Raw genomic sequence first — 18,558 nt, forward strand, 5'->3', positions numbered from 1 at the left:
CAAGCTGGATAGCAAGGAGAGTCAGTCCAAGTCACAAAACCGAAGAACTTGGAATCTGATGTTTGATGGCAGGAAGCATCCAGCACAGGAAGGAATCTGATGTTTGATGGCAAGAAGCATGCAGCACAGGAAAAAGATGTAGCCTGGGAGGCCAGGCCAGTCTTGTCTTTTCACATTTTTCTGCCTGCTTTATATTCTAGCTTCACTGGCAGCTGATTAGATGGTATCCACCCAGTTAAGTGTGGGTCTGCCTCTCCCAGTCCACTAACTCAAATGTTAATCTCCTTTGGCAGCACCATCACAGACACACCCAGAAATAATACTTTGCATCCTTCAATCCAATCAAGTTGACATTCAGTATTAACAATCACAGGAGTCCATTTAGATGGTTGGGGGGCTTATAATTTTATTTTTGGTGTATGCCAACTTGCATAAAAAGTTGTCCCTGCACCGGGCACACTGGCTCATGCCTGTAATCCCAGCACTTTGGGAGGCCGAGGCGGGCAGATCATGAGGTCAGGAGTTTGAGACCAGGCTGGCCAATATGGTGAAACCCCATTTCTACTAAAAATACAAAATACTAGCCAGGTGTGGTGGCATGTGCCTATGATCCCAGCTACTAAGGAGGCTGAGACAGGAGAATTACTTGAACCCAGGAGGTGGAGGTTGCAGTGAGCACCACTGCACTCCAGCCTGGGCAATAGAGTAAGACTCCATCTCCAAAAAAAAAAAAAAAAAAGTTGCCACTTTTGTTACTTATTTTTTTTTTAACAGTATACTTTTCTTTTTCTTTTCTCTTTTCTTTCTTTCTTTCTTTTTTTTTTTTTTTTCTGCAGCATACTTTTTAAATACACTGATGCTTTTTCCATCAGTGTATTACAAAAGTTTTAGGGAGTTAATCCCTAATCCATTGACTTTAGCCTACTCTTTGATTCTGTGTTGGCAGAAGGTGAGCCCATGGTGATTTTTTTTTTTTTTTTTTTTGAGACGGAGTTTCACTCATGTTACCCAGGCTGGAGTGCAATGGCGCTATCTCGGCTCACCGCAACCTCCGCCTCCTGGGTTCAGGCAATTCTCCTGCCTCAGCCCCCTGAGTAGCTGCGATTACAGGCACTCACCACCATGCCCAGCTAATGTTTTGTATTTTTAGTAGAGACGGGGTTTCACCATGTTGACCAGGATGGTCTCGATCTCTTGACCTCGTGATCCACCCGCCTCAGCCTCCCAAAGTGCTGGGATTACAGGCTTGAGCCACCGCGCCCGGCCGGTGATTTTTTTTTAAACCTTCTTTACTATTGCCTGGGTAGGGACCAAGGGAAAATTTCCCTATTGCTTTCTGAAAGTTCTTTGAAAAATCAGCTGACTAGAGGCAGATTAATAGGAAAAATGGAGTAAAAATTTAATAAGATGCACGCAGGGGAGAACTACAGAGTGATTACTCCCAACCCTGCAGTGGATTGAGAAGCTTATATACTATCTTGAGGTTATAGAAAGAATGGGGGCTTGGATTGTGGCAAAAGAGGTTATGGTAGCAAAACAGGTAATGGGATGGAGAGAAGAGGAGGACTTGGCTAGTGAAGGTGGTCTTGTTGGCCGGGTGCGGTGGCTCCCACTTGTAACCCCAGCATTTTGGGAGGCCAGGGCAGGCGGATCATCCGAGGTCAGGAGTTCGAGACCAGCCTGGCCAACATAGTAAAACTCCATCTCTACTAAAAATATAAAAATTAGCCAGGTGTGGTGGCACACACCTGTAATCCCAGCTACTTGGGAGGCTGAGGCAGGAGAATCGCTTGAACCTGGGAGGCAGAGGTTGCAGTGAGCTGAGATTGTGCCATTGCACTCCAGCTTGGGCAACAGAGCAAGACTCCATCTCAAATAAAAAAATCTTGTTATGTAGATGAAAGCTCATGGGTTGCAGCCCTCAGACAATAGATGGTGAATGTTTGTTTCAGACCTTTAACGGTGTCAGACTCTCAGTTAAACTTTCCTAGATTAGACATGGAAAGGCCCTCAGTGAAAGCCTGGCTACATCAATGTAGATTTTCTGTGTAGATGCAAATCTCCCACAAAAGACATCTTTTCAGGGCTACTTCAGGCCCTCTGAATAGCAATCTCAAATTATGTCAAACAAGTATAATTGGGGTAAAATATTTTTATTTCCTTAGCTGTCTCTTCTAGCTATGGTAAGCATGACCATCCCTAAAATAGTATTGTAAAGACTTGGCTAATGTGGGGTTGGTATTTATATTCTTGTTTAGGATACATATTCAGTGACCTGTAGTTTTCAGAAACCATTGTTTAATTTAGTAAACTTTTAGGGGCATATTTACTTACTAAATTTTGGTGACTGCCTCTTAACACTTGAATAATGAAATATTTCAAGTTTATATATGTAAAGCACTGTGGGAATCATAGAAATCTGTGAAGTGTGTAATACTGAATCTTGAGGTATTCAGTGCTTATTGCATGTATTATTTTATTAAGCTCCCATTTCGATGAGAGAAAAACTCTAGAAAGCTTAGAGGACAGTACATTTAATATGAAGCCAATTTTGTGCTCTATACTCTGCTACCTGATTTAGGGGATACCAATATGTACAAAGCATACTTCCTAAATATCGAAAGCTTATGATCTGATTGGGAAGGCGGACACCAAATCTAATTACAGATTGCCAGGGTTCCTAAGCCCCCAGGGGCTCATAAAGCAGCAAAAACTTGCAAGTGAATGTTTCCTGGAAGGAAATGGTTGCAATTACAATGTACCCGTTCTTGTTTTCTGTTCTTCTCCCTAAATAGTTTTGCTTTTAAAACCTCTTAATGTTCAGATTCTGATTGCTGAGTATTTTGATATTTTTCTATGCTTTAATGTCTGAGACCTCAGCCTTTTATTATTCTGTATATATTCTTTACACAATTTTACTTTTAAAACTTGACCAGCCACCCTATTTGCTGACTAATTTTTGGTACATGCAAATCAGAAATTTTCTGGAGAATCTGTCAAAGTGTTCTTACTTAATTTGATTAGGGAAAGAAAACCTTTGATTACTAATTACCATTGTCATTATATTATCAATGCCTTTGTTGAATAGAATACCAGTATGTTAGCTTGTGAAAACCAAAACATTGGAATATTTTGAAAACTTAAAAATTTAAATGGTTTTATAAATCCAAACACTATCATTTAAAATGTCTTCTGCTTTTAAAAATTGCATTGAAGCAGCTTTGTTATCAAGCACATGGGCTCGCAGCCTGATAGTGCACAGAGACCAATATTATATGGCACTGGCTTTTGAGGAAAGAAAAGCTTTACTGCAAAACTGATAAGCAAGAAGTAGGAACAGATTCAAATCCATCTCCCCAGTTTAGGTTCTAATGCAACTTGTAAGGGATCAGAGGGCCAGGAAAAGGATGTTGGCTGGGCAGGGTCTCATTGGAGAGCTTCAAATTTGGCCATTTGTGGAAAGGTATACTGAAGTGGATTATAGCCTCATATCTTCCAGGCCAATGAACCCCCTATTTTTTGGTTGCATCCCAGTATTCTTGGTTCTGAGGGGAAGATTCTTTGGTTATGGGAATTGTTAGAAATCTAGCTTTTTCTATTGCACATGCCCAGGCTACATGACTTGTAGCTCCTGACTCTGTTACTGAAAAGGTACTTGACATTTTGTTATTGATAGAGTAGGCCCAGTTTTGACTGGTCCTGTGGTTGTAGCTTCTCCATTTGGGTTTCTAAATTATGATCTCCAAGCCACTTAAGGAGGGAAATCTTAAAAACTAGAATCCCTCTGTGTTGTCATTTTATTAAAACATAATTTGATGGAAGCCATATTTGTCTTGGAAATTAGTCAGCTCTGTTAATTTACATGAATATTAAAATGTGCCATGGTCTTTCCTCTAATTGGATCATTTTAGGTTATCTTATCACCTACCTTTGACCCAGGTATCCTGCCCAGGAGGAGAGCCGTGCTGATGGGGAACCAGTTGCCATGCCAAAGGCGTATCCTGATTAATGTAGTTGGGTTTAGCCTTGGAGTAGGGTGGGTTATTCCTACAGAAATTACTGTGGACTTACTATGAAAGAGTTATGGAAAGAATTTTAGGGCGACAATCACATATCTACTCTAAGACACAGCATAGTCATCAGCAAATATATCTCAAAAATTTCCATGCCTTGTTGATAGCAGTATATTGTACTATGGAGAAACACAAACTTGTTAGTTGCCAGACTTAAAAAAAAAAATGTCATCTTTTAAAAGTAAACTTAAAATATGTCTAACACATATTGTGATATAAAACTACAAAAAGTGAGGTGAACATCATCCCGTGATGAAACATATAGACATTTATGACATATATGGGGCATTTCATGCTAAATTGATGGGAGCTAGATTGTTGGATTATCAGAAGACTTTGAGAAGGTGAGTGGAGCCCGGTGGGGAGCAGTGTCCTGGAAGACAGACTACCTTAGAGGAAAGAAAGCATAAGAAGGTGCCAGCCCAGCACACTCAGATGTTTTTCTTTCCTTTGTGTTGTTTTTTTCCTCTTCTTTTTTTTTCCTTCCGTTAAGGATTAGAGATCAGCAAGCTATTAATATGTTCAGATCATATTGACCTATTGGTAAAAAGGCATAATTGTAGGACAGATTTGTAGATACTTTTTTCCTTAGGTAAGATCTGAGTCATATAAATAGAATTTTGAAGAGAGTATATTTTTGTTGATATTTTATAAGATTTCAAGAAGCATATCTCTTTTAATTAAAGAAGTGTGAATACAGCTAATGAATGTGCCATATAGAGCATGTTGTATTCCAGGAGGGAATCTTGATATTTAGTATTATGTTTATGTTTCAGTTTTAACATATGAAAAGGAATTTGACCAGAGCTGTGGTTCTTTTGAAAACAGAAATTTATATAAGATCTTTATCCCACCTGTTTGGCTTCTTTTTTCCTTGGAGGTCTTTGAGAAGTTAATAGTCTTCAGCCTCTCTCCTTTAATTTATTATATTAGTGCAAAAGTAATTGCAGTTTTATCATTAGAAGTAATGGCAACATCCAAAAGAAAGTAGTATATTAGCTGTTAGAGATGTCAAAATACTTGTGTTAGCAAGGTTTTTCCTTCTCAGGGCTTTCCATCTCATGTTATTATGACTGGTGACCTATATTATGTTTTAATTTTAACCAAAGCTGAATCAGAGTACTTTTGGGGACTTACTTTTATTTAATATTTTCACAGCGTTCAACAAGACAGGCATAACCTCCACTTTTGGAGAGCTGTTACTTTAGCTGGGAAAAAGATTGTAATGAATGATTACATAAATAAAATTCCTGTTGTGGTAAGTGCACTGAACAACAGGGTTAAAGTTAAGATTATATCAAAGAGTTCTAACGTACTTTTGGGAGACAAGAAAGGCTTTCCTGAGAACTTGATTTTAAACTGAAATCTGAACAATATGTGGAATTAGCTAAGCAATGAGGGTTGGGAGGAAAATAATTGAACATATACAGATGCAGCTTCCTTTTTTGCATGTGATTATTCTTAGCGTTGTTTAAAGAAAAGGATTACTGAGTGGATATACAGGTCTGGAGCTCAGAAAAACAGTCTAGTCTGACAATGTAAGTTTTGTTTTCTATTCTTTCATCACTTCTTGTCCCCTTCATTATCCCCCTCCTGACATTTTTTTAAAAAGATACTGTTTCTGATTTGTGTTCTTCAAAGTTGTTTGGTTACAATTCCAGATTATATCATTTTCAGTAGAAATTGAGCATCTGGATTGGAGCTCATGGTGGTCTTTGTGTAGACCATAAAATGCAGTCGTGTGTGGCTGAACAATGGGGATATGTTCTGAGAATGTAATAGGTGATTTTGTCATTGGATGACCATCAGAGAGTGTAATTTCACAAACCTAGATGGCATAGCCTAGTAAACACCTTGGCTGTATGGTATAACCAGTTGTTCCTAGGCTATAAACTTTACAACATGTTACTGTACTGAATACTATAGGCAGTTGTAACACGATGGTGAGTATTTGTATATATAAACATAGAACAAGTACTGTAAAAGTACAATATAATCTTATGAGACCACTATCTTATATGTGTTTTATTGTTGAACTAAACATCATTATGTGGCATACAACTGTACAGATATGTTCTGTCACACTAACAAGAAATGTTTTTACTAGCAGAAGATATACCTGTGTTATAAAATTTAAAACCACATCACTTTGTTTTCAAAACAAGAAGCTGAAAATTAGACTTGATTTACTAACTTGCAGTTTTTTCATTAATATTTATTTTCAGCTTATAGATTTGTTTCCTAATGATTCATATTTTTGTCATATATTGGCTCCCTCTAGCAGGAAAGTGTCTAGACACAGCAAAGGTTTAGTGGGAAAAACATTTGGAAAATAACCCTAAATTTAAGAAAATTATAATTAGCTAAATTGAGTGTGTATATGAGAATGACTGCCATAAGTCAGTTTTATTGGTAGAAAATCTAGCTCCATATGCTAGCAGGACTATTTAATAGGTCCCTTTCTTCTGAGCTGTTGATTTAGAAAACTTAGGTTATCTGCAGAGATCTCTTATCACCTGCTATTAATTTCTAGGAGCACAGATGAGGTAGCTCACTTTCTCCTTGGGTAACTTCAATTAGTAGCTTGACTCTGCTATTTGATTTTATTGTAACTCTAATCTTTCCCCCCCCCAAAGCAGGTGTTAAATAAGATGACACAGAATAATAGAAAACACTCTAGATTTTTTTTAAATTTTTTTTTATTTAGGGTTAAAGTATCTTAGAGGGAACCTTTGTCATCTACTCTAATATTCTACTGAGGACAGGAGATTCGTGATATGTAGATTGACTATTTAATTTTATAACATTGGAACATGATGAATTGGGTGGGACCCTGGAACTAGTATAAAATGGAATTATCTTGGGAAAAACAGGTGTGTGTTCATTCTAGTTATACCACAGCGCAGCCTTTTCAGATCATCATCCAAACTCTGCTTGAAAGTATTTGTTGCCTCACTAAAAATCTAGTGCCATGGGTAGCTTCAATAGTAAAAAAAATTTTTTTTTTTTTTTTTTGAGACAGACTCTCACTTTGTCACCCAGGCTGGAGTGCAGTGGTGTGAACACTGCTCATTGCAGCCTCCATCTGCCAGGTTCAGGTTATCCTCCTGCCTCAGCCTCCCAAGTACCTAGGGCTACTTATTATTTGTAGAGACAGGGTTTCCCTGTGTTGCCCAGGCAGGTCTTGAATTCCTGGGCTCCAGCGAGCCTCTCATCTTGGCCTCCCAAAGAATTGGGATTATAGGTGTGAGCCACCACACCCAGCCATGTTTTTTATTGAGCTAAAATTTATCTCATTGCAACAATTCTTATTCCTGGCTCTGCCCTCTGATACTAAACATAGTAATAATATGACATTATATAAATTCATTGGCTTTTTAGATCACTTTTTTTTTTTACAACTTTAAAAATGATTTCTTTTAAATGGCACTTCTCTTCCTGTAGGTCCAACCTACATCCAAATTAAAACAGAACAGAAATGAGAAGACAAATGAAAAAAAGCCACACTGCTAGCTGACCCACCAGGCTCTAATGTAGTGCACTGCTTGCCAAGCAACACTTGATAGCACATCTACACATTCTTTTCTTGGTACTTTTAGAGAACATTCAGTGAGGACTCTAGCTTCTCAAAAGCAAAACATCCAGTTATTACATTAATGTTTTATCACCTTAAGATAGAATGAAAGGTTATTATATAGGATACGTGCCAGTAAAAGTAAAAGAAACAATCTTTATACCCTAGAAGGCTGTACTTCCAGCTAGAGTTAATCATAATGCTTACAGTTTGCTTAGTATTAAAAATGCTCAGTATACGTCTATAAAGACTAGCTACAAATACTTTTAAGACAGGTTTGTGGTCATTTTTTTTTTCTTTAGACAAAAGGAAAAAAAAATTGCGGTTCATTTACCATGCAACTTTTCACCACCCTGGTTGATATATTAAAGAGAGTTTAATTTTCATGTGCTGTATTGCCCACATTTTTTCAGGAAGCTCATAAGTAGGAAGAGCTGGAATAATGGCTTTTGAGGTGGTGTATAAATAGGGCACAGGGCCTAGTGCATCACTGTATACATGTAGGTCCCCTCTTCTGCCTCCCCTCTCCCCGTTTTTTGCGGTTTATGTAATTGTTAACAAATGCCAAACAGAACCATTGGACAACGCAATTAAGAGAAATTATTCTCAAGTGGAATTATCTAATTTGATAAACATTTTATTTTAACACTCATAATGGATTTGTTTAAAAGGCAAAGTTGGTTAATTCATAGAGGCAGTTTTATTGCTGGCAAATATTAAAATTACAGTATTTTATTTAAAATAAATTGAAAGTTACATGCTATAGTAGGTAGAGGTTGTTGACTGAGTTACTGGGTTTTACTGTTGATGCATGGCAATATTCAGATATTATAATTTTGTCAAAATAAAACTGTAGGTGTTAGGTAGAGCAGTTGAAATAAATTGAGGCATGTTTTATAGCTTTATTTTGGAGCTTATATACGAAAGTGTTTGTAGTTATTCCTTTCATTGTAGTTATTTGAGTAAATTTTGACAGTTTTTGAAAATAAGTTGGTCATTCTGGGGAGCGCATTTGTGTGTTCGATGTGGTAGGAGTTTTCTTTTTGTAAGAAACTGGAAGAGTGCTGTTTTGCATATAAGATTTTTCATTTGTAAAGCTCCGCGTATCTACATTTGCAGCTTTAATAAGAGATGCGGAAGAGTGGTTTTCCCTTTTTGACACATTCGCAATTGTTTTGGTGATATTAACAAGTAAATATCTGTACTGTAGTTTTATTTGCTTTATGTTGCTCATCTAACATTTTTGGTCTTAAAATATTGTCACTTAAAGATAATTAAGTGAGGAATTCTCCTGGGTATCTTGTAGGAAAACATGGCAGATGCATTTTAATACGAGGTGCAACATGTTGCTAGTCAAGAGGGTAGTCATTTAGTGCTTGCTTGGAAAAGTGCTGCAAGCAGATATAAATTTCATAAGGCTCATAATCATAAAATTCACTTGTGAATATTTGGCCTTAGAATTCAATTTCTGTGAATTGATTTAATTATATAAATCTTAGTGTTATGTTTGTGGAAAGAGTGGTCTTAGTAACTTCAGAATTGGTTTTAGGCATGTTTATGACAGTTTCGTTAAGTTATAATACATTTACTATCTTACAAAAACATTTGCTAGTGTGATCATTTACCAACACATGGAAAAAGCAATGTAGTAAATTGAACTCTAGCTTTACTTTACATTTATTTATTTTAGAGATGAGTGACTACTGATTGGATTATTAGAGAGTACCACATCATTTCTGTTTGAGGTGATGAAATAAAGTAAACCAAATAAAAGGGAAGAAGTAGGAGAATAGTATTTGTTAAATCCGTCTGTGTTGGCTGTTATATTAGATGCTTTCCAAATATTATTTTACCACCCTATGAGGATTTTGGCTGCATTCAGAGCTAAGAAGTGAACACTAAGTCATGGAGAAGATTTTATCAAAGGTCCTAGAAGGTAGAGCAATAATTTACATGTATGTCTGTCTTTCTTTCTTTCTTTCTTCTTCTTTTTTTTTTTTTTTGAGACAATGTCTTGTCCTGTCATCCAGGCTGGAGTGCAGTAGTGTGATCACAGCCCACTGCAGCCTTTTCTAGGCTCAAGCATGTGATTCTCCCACCTCAGCCCCCTTAGTAACTGGGACTACAGTCACATGCCAGGCCTGGCCGATTTTTGTATTTTTTTTGGTAGAGATTGGGTTTTACCATATTGCCCAGGCTGGTCTTGAACCCCTGAGCTCAAGCAGTCCTCCTCCCTCAGCCTCCCAAAGTGCTGGGGTTACAGGTATGAGCCACAGTGCCCAGTCTAAATCCTATTTTTCCTGAATTCCAAAATTCATGCTGATTTTGCTACATTATAACATTCAAATTTGTATATATACTAGCTGTGTTACAAAATTTATTTGGGGGATTATTTTTAACATTGAATTTCTTAGAGTAACAAAATATGAAAATTAAATAATATGGAAAACTAGTAATTTCTTTAGAAATCAAGATTCCAGTTTTAAAAATATCTTAAAAATTTTTAATAAGGCCTTTTCGTAAATGTATTTAAGGAACAAAGTACTTGTTGATGAATTACTTTTTATAGTATTGATGCCTTTGACTCATTAGTTTGTCTGCATGTAGTTATTACCAATTCCTGAAGAATGACTGTTTCGAAGGTTACCATAAATGAAGTAAAAGGTGTTCAGTCATGCTGCTTGGCTTTGATTCCTTACTTTACCCTTTCTTACTGTTGTGACGTTTGGCAAGTTACTTTAGTCTCTCTACTTCCTGTTTGTTTGTTGTTTTTCTTTTTTTTTGTGATAACAGTCTCTGTTTCCTAGGATCTCCTAGGTTGTTGTGAAGATTGAGTTAAGTGATTAAAGACCTCAACATGATATTAGCATTTATCAATTCTTAATGAATTTTTTGAGAACAGTAAGTTCTAGCAATGAAGAACATTTGCTAGAATTTTATATACATATCAACTCATTTTCCTTTAGTAATGTTTTTGTTGGTTTGTTTGCTTTTGAGATGGAGTCTTGCTCTGTCGCCCAGGCTAGATGCAGTGACACAATCTTGGTTCGCTGCAGCCTCCACCCCCTGGGTTCAAGAGATTCATCTGCCTCAGCTACCCGAATAGCTGGGATTACAGGCGTGCGCCACCACAATAGACTAATTTTTATATTTTTAGTAGAGACAGGGTTTCACCATGTTGGCCAGGCTGGCCTCAGACTCCTGGCCTCAAATATCCACCCACCTTGACCTCCCAATGTGTTGGGATTACAGGTGTGAGCCACTGTGCCCAGCCTTGCTTTAGTAACTTTTTTTGTACTTGGGAAACCTTACTTATAGTACTCCACATTTTTAAAATGTTTATCTGTTTTATTCCATTTCATTAATTCAGCTTTCATTTCCAATTATTCTAGATTCAAATGTAGTAGAGATGGTATTGTGGCTATGTTATTAGGATTTTTGCTTTTCTTTGTAGTAGGTAATAACTCAACTGTCACAACTGCATACTTCCTCTTCTCCATAGCACCAGATCTTCTCCTTATACAGTCTCTCCTGTTTCAATAAATGGCTTCACCAGGCCAGAAACTGTGGAGTCTTCTTTTGGTCCTGATTTTAAAGTTACAATAGGTCCCCTTATCCAAGGGATGTGATAGACCCTTGATATCTACTGTAGGATCATATGAATTTGAGCCTATTTTGAATCATAATTTTTTCTTTATGAATTCTTAACAGTTTGAACTTCCCTCTTTATTTTAAAGAAACTGAAAATTCTGATCTTAATGACTAAGTCTTTACAAATTGTTTTTCAAAACTTTGAAATACTAGTGTGATTTTGTATACTATCTAAAAATGCCATTATACTTTGTGTTTGGCCAAAAAGTGATTCTGTGTCTGAAATGATAAAATCAGCTTAAAATTTAAAAAATAAGTAATATACATTGGTGTTTTCTTTTTCTTTTGTTCTCTTAGCTTCTTAATGAAGAGGATAACTCAGAATCATTGGCCATAGAGCAGCCATCTACTTCAAACCCAGCACCACAGATTGTGCAGGCTGCCTCTTCAGCAGCAGCACCTGAAACTGACTCTTCCCCTCCACCGTATAGTAGTATTACTGTGGAAGTACCTACAACGTCAGGTATGAAACAGCTAGTAATGTTTTTATTAGTTCTTTTTTTTTTTTTTTGACATTTTAGTTTTGCATATTAAGTCTGTTAATGGGCTTATAAACATATATGCACATGGATATTTATATATGTGTACACATACTGTGTGCACATATAAATATACAAATTATACACACATATATATGCATGTATGTATTTATGTGTACATACTTTATAGCCATAAAACAAGATACTGATGAGTGTGAGTGCGAATGTGATATGGGTAACCGTAGGTAAAGGGTGTACGTGGTGTTATCCCGTACATATGATGATTATTCTTGACTACAAGGCAGTAATTCCTGTTTGCTACTGTTCCTCTTATTCAGGTCAGTCTAAAGAACTAACCTATTTTTCTGGCTACAAATTTTATTTCCTCAGCAATGATAAATTATTCAGTTGGATCATTTTTGTATACTAGTGTGATTTTGTATACTATCTAATTTGATGATTGTTTAATTTTGTATGTGATAACTGCTCTACTCCAGTAATTTCTAAATCTAAATAACTTCTCTAAATATTTTGTATACTCATTATGAAATGTTTTCATTGTAAAAATCAGTTATTGAAAAACATTTTAACAAAAAACATTTTTCACTAGAATTTATCCTTCTGTAATTAATGTCATCTTCTGCTCTAAAATTAATGCCAACTTTCTCTGGTTGTCATTTTGCATTTGGAATATATAAACTCAGTATTTCTCCTACCAAATTTATTTACTTTTTTTGTGTAGTTACTGAAAATTATTTTTTTGTGGTGTCCTCGCTAATGAAATTAATACATGCTTACTCCTTTTATTTGCATAAAATGTTTATTTGGGCCAGGTGCGGTGGCTGTCACCTGTAATCCTAATGCTTTGGGTGGTTGAGGCAGGCGATCATGAGGTCAGGAGATCATGACCATTGTGGCTAACATGGTGAAACCCAATTGCTACTAAAACTACGAAAAATTAGCCGGGCATGGTGGCACACTCCTGTAGTCCCAGCTATTTGGGAGGCTGAGACAGGAGAATCGCTTGAACCCAGGAAAGTGGAGGTTGCAATGAGCCGAGATTGTGCTACTGCACTCCAGCCTGGGTGACAGAGTCAGATTCCATCTCAAAAAAAAAAAAAGTTTATTTGATGAATATGCTTGCTCATTGCTCAGTTTCATGCACGGTTTTTATGTTGATATCCAACAATTTTGTTTTTCATTATGAGATTTAACAGCTGGTTTGATGCCTGTTAAAATTTATTACATGCTAAATAATAATTCAGTATTTTACAAGTTTTTACAATTTAAATAATGTGACTTTGCTACCTTAGGTTTAAAAAAATTTTATTTGATTTTAATCTTCAAGAAAGAGAATACGTTGTTTTCCCCGTGATGTTTTTATCTGAGTAGTGGAAGATGCTATTAATAATTCTAAGAGTGAAATTGTGATCCTTTTGTTGTGACTGCCATTGCTATTGCTGTATACCAAACCACCCCAAATGTAATAGAGTAAAATAGCAATCATTTATTACTGCTAATTCTTATGGTTCTGGGAGTGGACCGGACTCAACTATGTTGTTCTCTCCTGGAGTCTTATGTAATTGTTGCCTGATGGTGACTGGGGTTGGAATTATCTCAAAAGCTTCCTTTTTCACATGTTGGGTGGTTTACACTGGCTTCAGCTAGGACCACAGCTGGGGCTACTGTCCAAGACAGTTATATGTGGCTTCTTGTTGTGGCATACACTTCCTCAGTAGAGTGCTAGCTGGGTTCCAGGAACAAACATTCTGAGAGAAAGTCAGATGGAAGGTATATCACCTGTTATGATACTGCCACTTTTGCCATATTTGGTTGTTAGAAATGAGTCACTACGTTTAGTCCTTATGCAAGAGGAGAGGAATTGATCTCTGCTTCTTAGTGAGAGGAGTTTTAAAAAACTTGTAGACTTAACTTTTAAAACTCACAACTGCACACTTCCTCTTCCCTATAGCCCCAAACCTTCTCCTTCTGCAGTGTCTCCTGTTTCAATAAATGGCTTACATAGGCCAGAAACCTTGGAGTCTTTTTTTTGGCACCTGATTTAAAAATTATAGTAGGCTCCCTTATCCAAGGGAGATGTATTCTCAGAACCCCAGTGGATGTCTAGAACTACAGCTAGCACTAAACCCTATAAATGTTGTGATTTTTCTATACATACTGTGTTTCTTTTTTTGAAATGGAGTTTTGCTCTTCTTGCCCAGGCCGGAGTGCAATGGTACGATCTCGGCTCACTGCAGCCTTCACCTACTGGGTTCAAGCGATTCTCCTCACTCAGTCTCCTGAGTAGCTGGGATTATAGGCATGTGCCACCACACCAAGCTAATTTTGTATTTTTAGTCAAGACGGCTCTTCACCATGTTGGTCAGGCTGGTCTCGAACTGCTGACCTCAGGTGATCACCCACCTCGGCCTCCCAAAATGCTGGGATTACAGGCGTGAGCCACCATGCTCGGCGCATACTGTGTTTCTCCTATTTACGTAATTATGATGAAGTTTAATGTTTAAATTAGGCACAGTAGGAGATTAACAACAAATAATAAACTAGAACAATATAGATAAACTAGAACAACAGTTAGGGCCATATACTGTAATAAAAGTTATGTGAATGTATTCCCTCTTTCTCTCTTGAAATATCTTGTTGTACTCTTCTTTACGTGATGAGATGAAGTGAGGTGAATGACGTAGGCATTGTGATGTAGTGTTAGACGGAGGCATTGTGATGTAGTGTTAGGCATTATCGACCTTCTGACGATATGTCAGACACAGGATTGTCTAGGTGACCCTGGACTGCAAAACCATCATGATGTCGATGAGTGTGGATTCTTGATAGTTGAAGGTTATTTTGCCAAAACCTTTTGGAAGAACATTGTAACTGGAAGTTTTTGTCTCTTTACTGTTAACTCATTGAAGTGTTGCTGCAGAGATTGTAGTGCGTCAGTGATCATATGGGTGTCTTTGATACTGTGTTCCATTGAGGATCACATTCTATAATTTTGACATTTAATGTCTGCACAATTTGAAACACTTCAGCAAATTTTGGTAATGGCCACATTACTGATTCTGCTTCATTTTCTTCTTCCTCTTCCTCTTTGTCTGTAGATGACCCTAACTCTTCCTTGTCCTCATTTATTAACACATCAGCATTAGTGATTTCCAGCACTGTATTATGTTCATGTCAGGGTCTGTATCAATTGCTGATCAAATATGATTAAATACTAGGCAAGTGTATGTGTTCTTGACAAACCAGATGATGCACTGGTCAAGGGGCTGAAGAAATGAGGTTATATTTTGAGGTCAAAATAAAACCTTGACATTTTCATTTTCATAGCAAACAGATTCAGGATGGTCAGATGCATTGTCTATTATTAGTAGGATTTTAAATTTCAGCTTTTCATCTTTCAATTAGTTTTTCACTTCAGGGATGAAGCATTGGTGGAACCATTCCATAAACAAGATGGCTGTCACTCATACTTTATATTGCCAGAATTTGGGCAGATAACTTTTCATTTTTTCTTTGAGGGCACATGGATTCTTCACTTTGTACACTATACCTGGCTCTGTCACATGCCCTGCAGTGTCACCACACAGTACCGGAGTTAATCTGTCCTTCCATGTTTTATGCCTTGATGCCTCCTTTGAACTTTGATGAATGTCAGTTCTATCAGGCATCTTCTCCCAGAGAGCCCAGTTTCATTGCAGTGGAAAACTTGTTTAGACGGTATCCTTTCTCCTTAGTCAGCTTCTTCAGCTCTGCCAGAAATGCAACAGCAGCTTCTTCATTAGCAGACACAGACTCTCCAGTAGTTTTATATTTTTCAGTCCAAACCTATTCCTCAATCTGTGTGACTATTTATTTGCAATAAATGGCTCAGTGTCTCTAGTTTCAGGAGATTCCTTGCTGAGATCTCCGTATAGGCTCGGTGCCTTCTGGTGCAACACATTGCCATCAATCAGAACATGTTTCTGCTTATGTCCTTCACCTGCGAATTTAATTCCTCTTCCATCTTAACTAAGCACTTATCACACATTGTGGCCAAAACTTTGGCAGTTTGAGATATGACAGCAAAACTAGCACAAATTTCTTTTTCCTTCACAATTTCACAGATAGAAGATTCATTTTTACTGTAGATCTTAACAACCTCAGGCTACAATTTTTTTGTCTTTATTAATGCAAGAACTTTCACTTTTTCACTTGAAGGAAGTACTTTACTGCTTCTCATTGGCATATCTGAATTTCCAGCATCTCTGTTCTTGTGTTTTGCAGCCATTGTTAAGTAAAATAGAGTTACTTGGACACAAGTACTACAATACTTCAATCGTAGATTTGATAACCTAGAGCTGCTGAATGACTGATGGGCGGGTAGTGTTGACAGCATCTATACACTGGACAAAGGGATGATGCGTACCCTGAGCAGGACACAGTGGGTTGGTGTGAGATTTTATCATGTTATTCAGAATAGTGCACGGTTTAAAACTTATGAGTTGTTTTTTTTTCTATAGTTTTCTGTTGAATATTTCTGGATTGCAGTTGACCATAGGGTCACTGAAACTGTGGAAAGCAAAACCATGCATAAGGCGAAACTACTGTGTATGGTTTTTCTCTTTTAATTTTTGATGAAATGAAATATGTTATTTCTTTAAGCTAGTCAAGCTCCATGTTCTGAAATACATGATTTTTCATGTCATGTTCTAATCTATTCTGGATTTAGACTTGTGAATATTTTAAAGTATTTGCAGTATTAGTGAGATCTATAACTTCATGCTCTTAGCAGATGGAGAAACGAGGTGGAGTTGCTAAAATTTCAGACAGGAGATGCTGATAGTTTGGACTAGGGTGCTGGTGGTGAAGAAGAATATGTGGATTCAAGCAATATGTAAGAAGTAAAAATCAATGCCTTGGTGACAAATTGGATAAGAATGAGGGAAAAGGGGTTAAGAATGATGCCCAAGTATGCCTGAAAAGGAACAGGTTTGGGATGAAGATCAAAATGTTATTTTTTGTCCATGTTGAATTTTAGATGCCTTTGAGAACTAAAGAGGAGATACCAAATAGGCAGTCAAGTGATAACAAATAGACCCGTATCAAATAAGCCTGAAATTCAGAGGAGAGGTTTGGGCTGGAAATAAATGTTGTAAATCAACTGTGTATAGTTAGTAGTTGAATTCTTAATCCATGAATAAAATAGCAGGGGAGAGAGTAGAGAAGAGGAAGAAGTTGTCTATGCTGAGAAACTACAATATTTAACAGTGAGTAGAGGAAGATGAGTAGGTCAGCAAAACAGAAGCTGGAGAGGTATGAGAAACAGTAGGATAGAGTCATCCAAGGACCTTCGGGAGAATGAAGTTAGATAAAGGGTAATAGGAGAACCTTGAAGACTAGCAATACAAGTAAAGAAGAACTATTAGGCAGATAGGAGAGGACTCTGAAAAGGATATTCTAGAAGCCAAGAAAGGAGAGAATTTTTAAAAAAGAAGTAGCTGGTCAAGAATTTAAAAAGATTATACCTAGCACTATTGTGTGCTTACTGCATACCTGTCCCTTCTTCAAGTTCTTAGGTATATAGCTCATTGATTTTCCAGCCGTCCTGAGTAAATCACATCTGTAAAAATAAGATCCATTTTACCAAGGAGAAAACGAAATCATGTTAAATAACTTGCCTGTGTCCACATAGCTTCTCATTGGTAAAGACAGAATTCAAACTCAGATGTATCTAATTCTAAAGTATATGGTCATGCTCCATAATTGCAGTGTCCTGTGATTTTGGCTATTTGAAGATCAATGGTGACTTTTGCTGTAATGGATTCTTTGGAGTGTTAAAAATAGAAACCTGGCATATAATGGGTTAAAAAGAGCACAGATAGGGAGGAAGCAAAGACAGCAAGTGATTTTAATAACTACAGATGGAAGCATCACACATACTCAAAATAGGGGAATCATTAAATACATTTTGAAATGATAGTATGTTTAAATATGCATAGTCATTAAAATTATGTTTTTTTTGAAGATTTTACTAATACCACCTACTTTGAAATAGGAAATTTAAAAAGTAGAATATAAAATGACATATATGATGTGATCCCCATTATTTAAGAAATAGATGAACATTGCCATGTAAAGGAAATTACAAGATATGTTAAAAATAATCACTTAGTCTGGATGGTATAATTTGGTTGTTCTCACTTTGTTTAAAGATGTTTGCTCATGCTGCATAACAACATTTTGACCAGTGATAGACTGTATATACAATGGTGCCGAAAAATTTCTATCATCTAGAAACATGGTAACTGTCGTAAGGTTGCATTACTCATGTGTTTGTGGCAGTGATGGTGTAAACAAACCCACTACACTGTCAGTTGTGTACAATTCTAGCACATACAATTAGGTACAGTATATAATACTTGATAATGGTAATGACTATTACTGATTTATATATTTACTATACTATTATTATTTTAGAGTATATTTCTTCTACTTATAAAAAGCAAATTAACTGTAAAACAGCCTCAGGCAGATCTTTCAGGAAGTATTCCAGAAGGCATTTGTTATCACAGGAGATCAGCTCCATGTGAGTTATTGCCCCTGAAGACCTTCCAGTGGGACAAATGTAGAGGTGGAAGATGATGATGTTGATGATCCTGACCCGGTGTAGGCCTAAGCTAATATGTGTGTTTGAGTTGCAGTTTTTAACAAAAAAGCTAGCCAAGCATGCTGGCACGTGCCTATAATCCCAGTGCTTTGGGAGGCTGAGGTGGGAGAATCA

The 18,558-nt window shown here is 36.9% G+C and overlaps 1 protein-coding gene across 1 annotated transcript in view; it reads left to right on the plus strand.

The window, feature by feature from the left end:
- The window catches only part of NDFIP2 (Nedd4 family interacting protein 2), a 77,122-nt gene that overhangs the window by 29,860 nt on the left and 28,704 nt on the right, over positions 1-18,558 (plus strand). Inside the window, exon 2 of the mRNA XM_017518258.2 lies at positions 11,596-11,761. Within this exon, the coding sequence (XP_017373747.1) occupies positions 11,596-11,761 (166 nt within the window). The remainder of the gene's footprint in view (positions 1-11,595; positions 11,762-18,558) is intronic.

This window comes from Cebus imitator, unplaced genomic scaffold (assembly GCF_001604975.1).
Source record: "Cebus imitator isolate Cc_AM_T3 unplaced genomic scaffold, Cebus_imitator-1.0 Scaffold665, whole genome shotgun sequence".
NCBI classification, from domain to species: Eukaryota; Metazoa; Chordata; class Mammalia; order Primates; family Cebidae; genus Cebus; species Cebus imitator.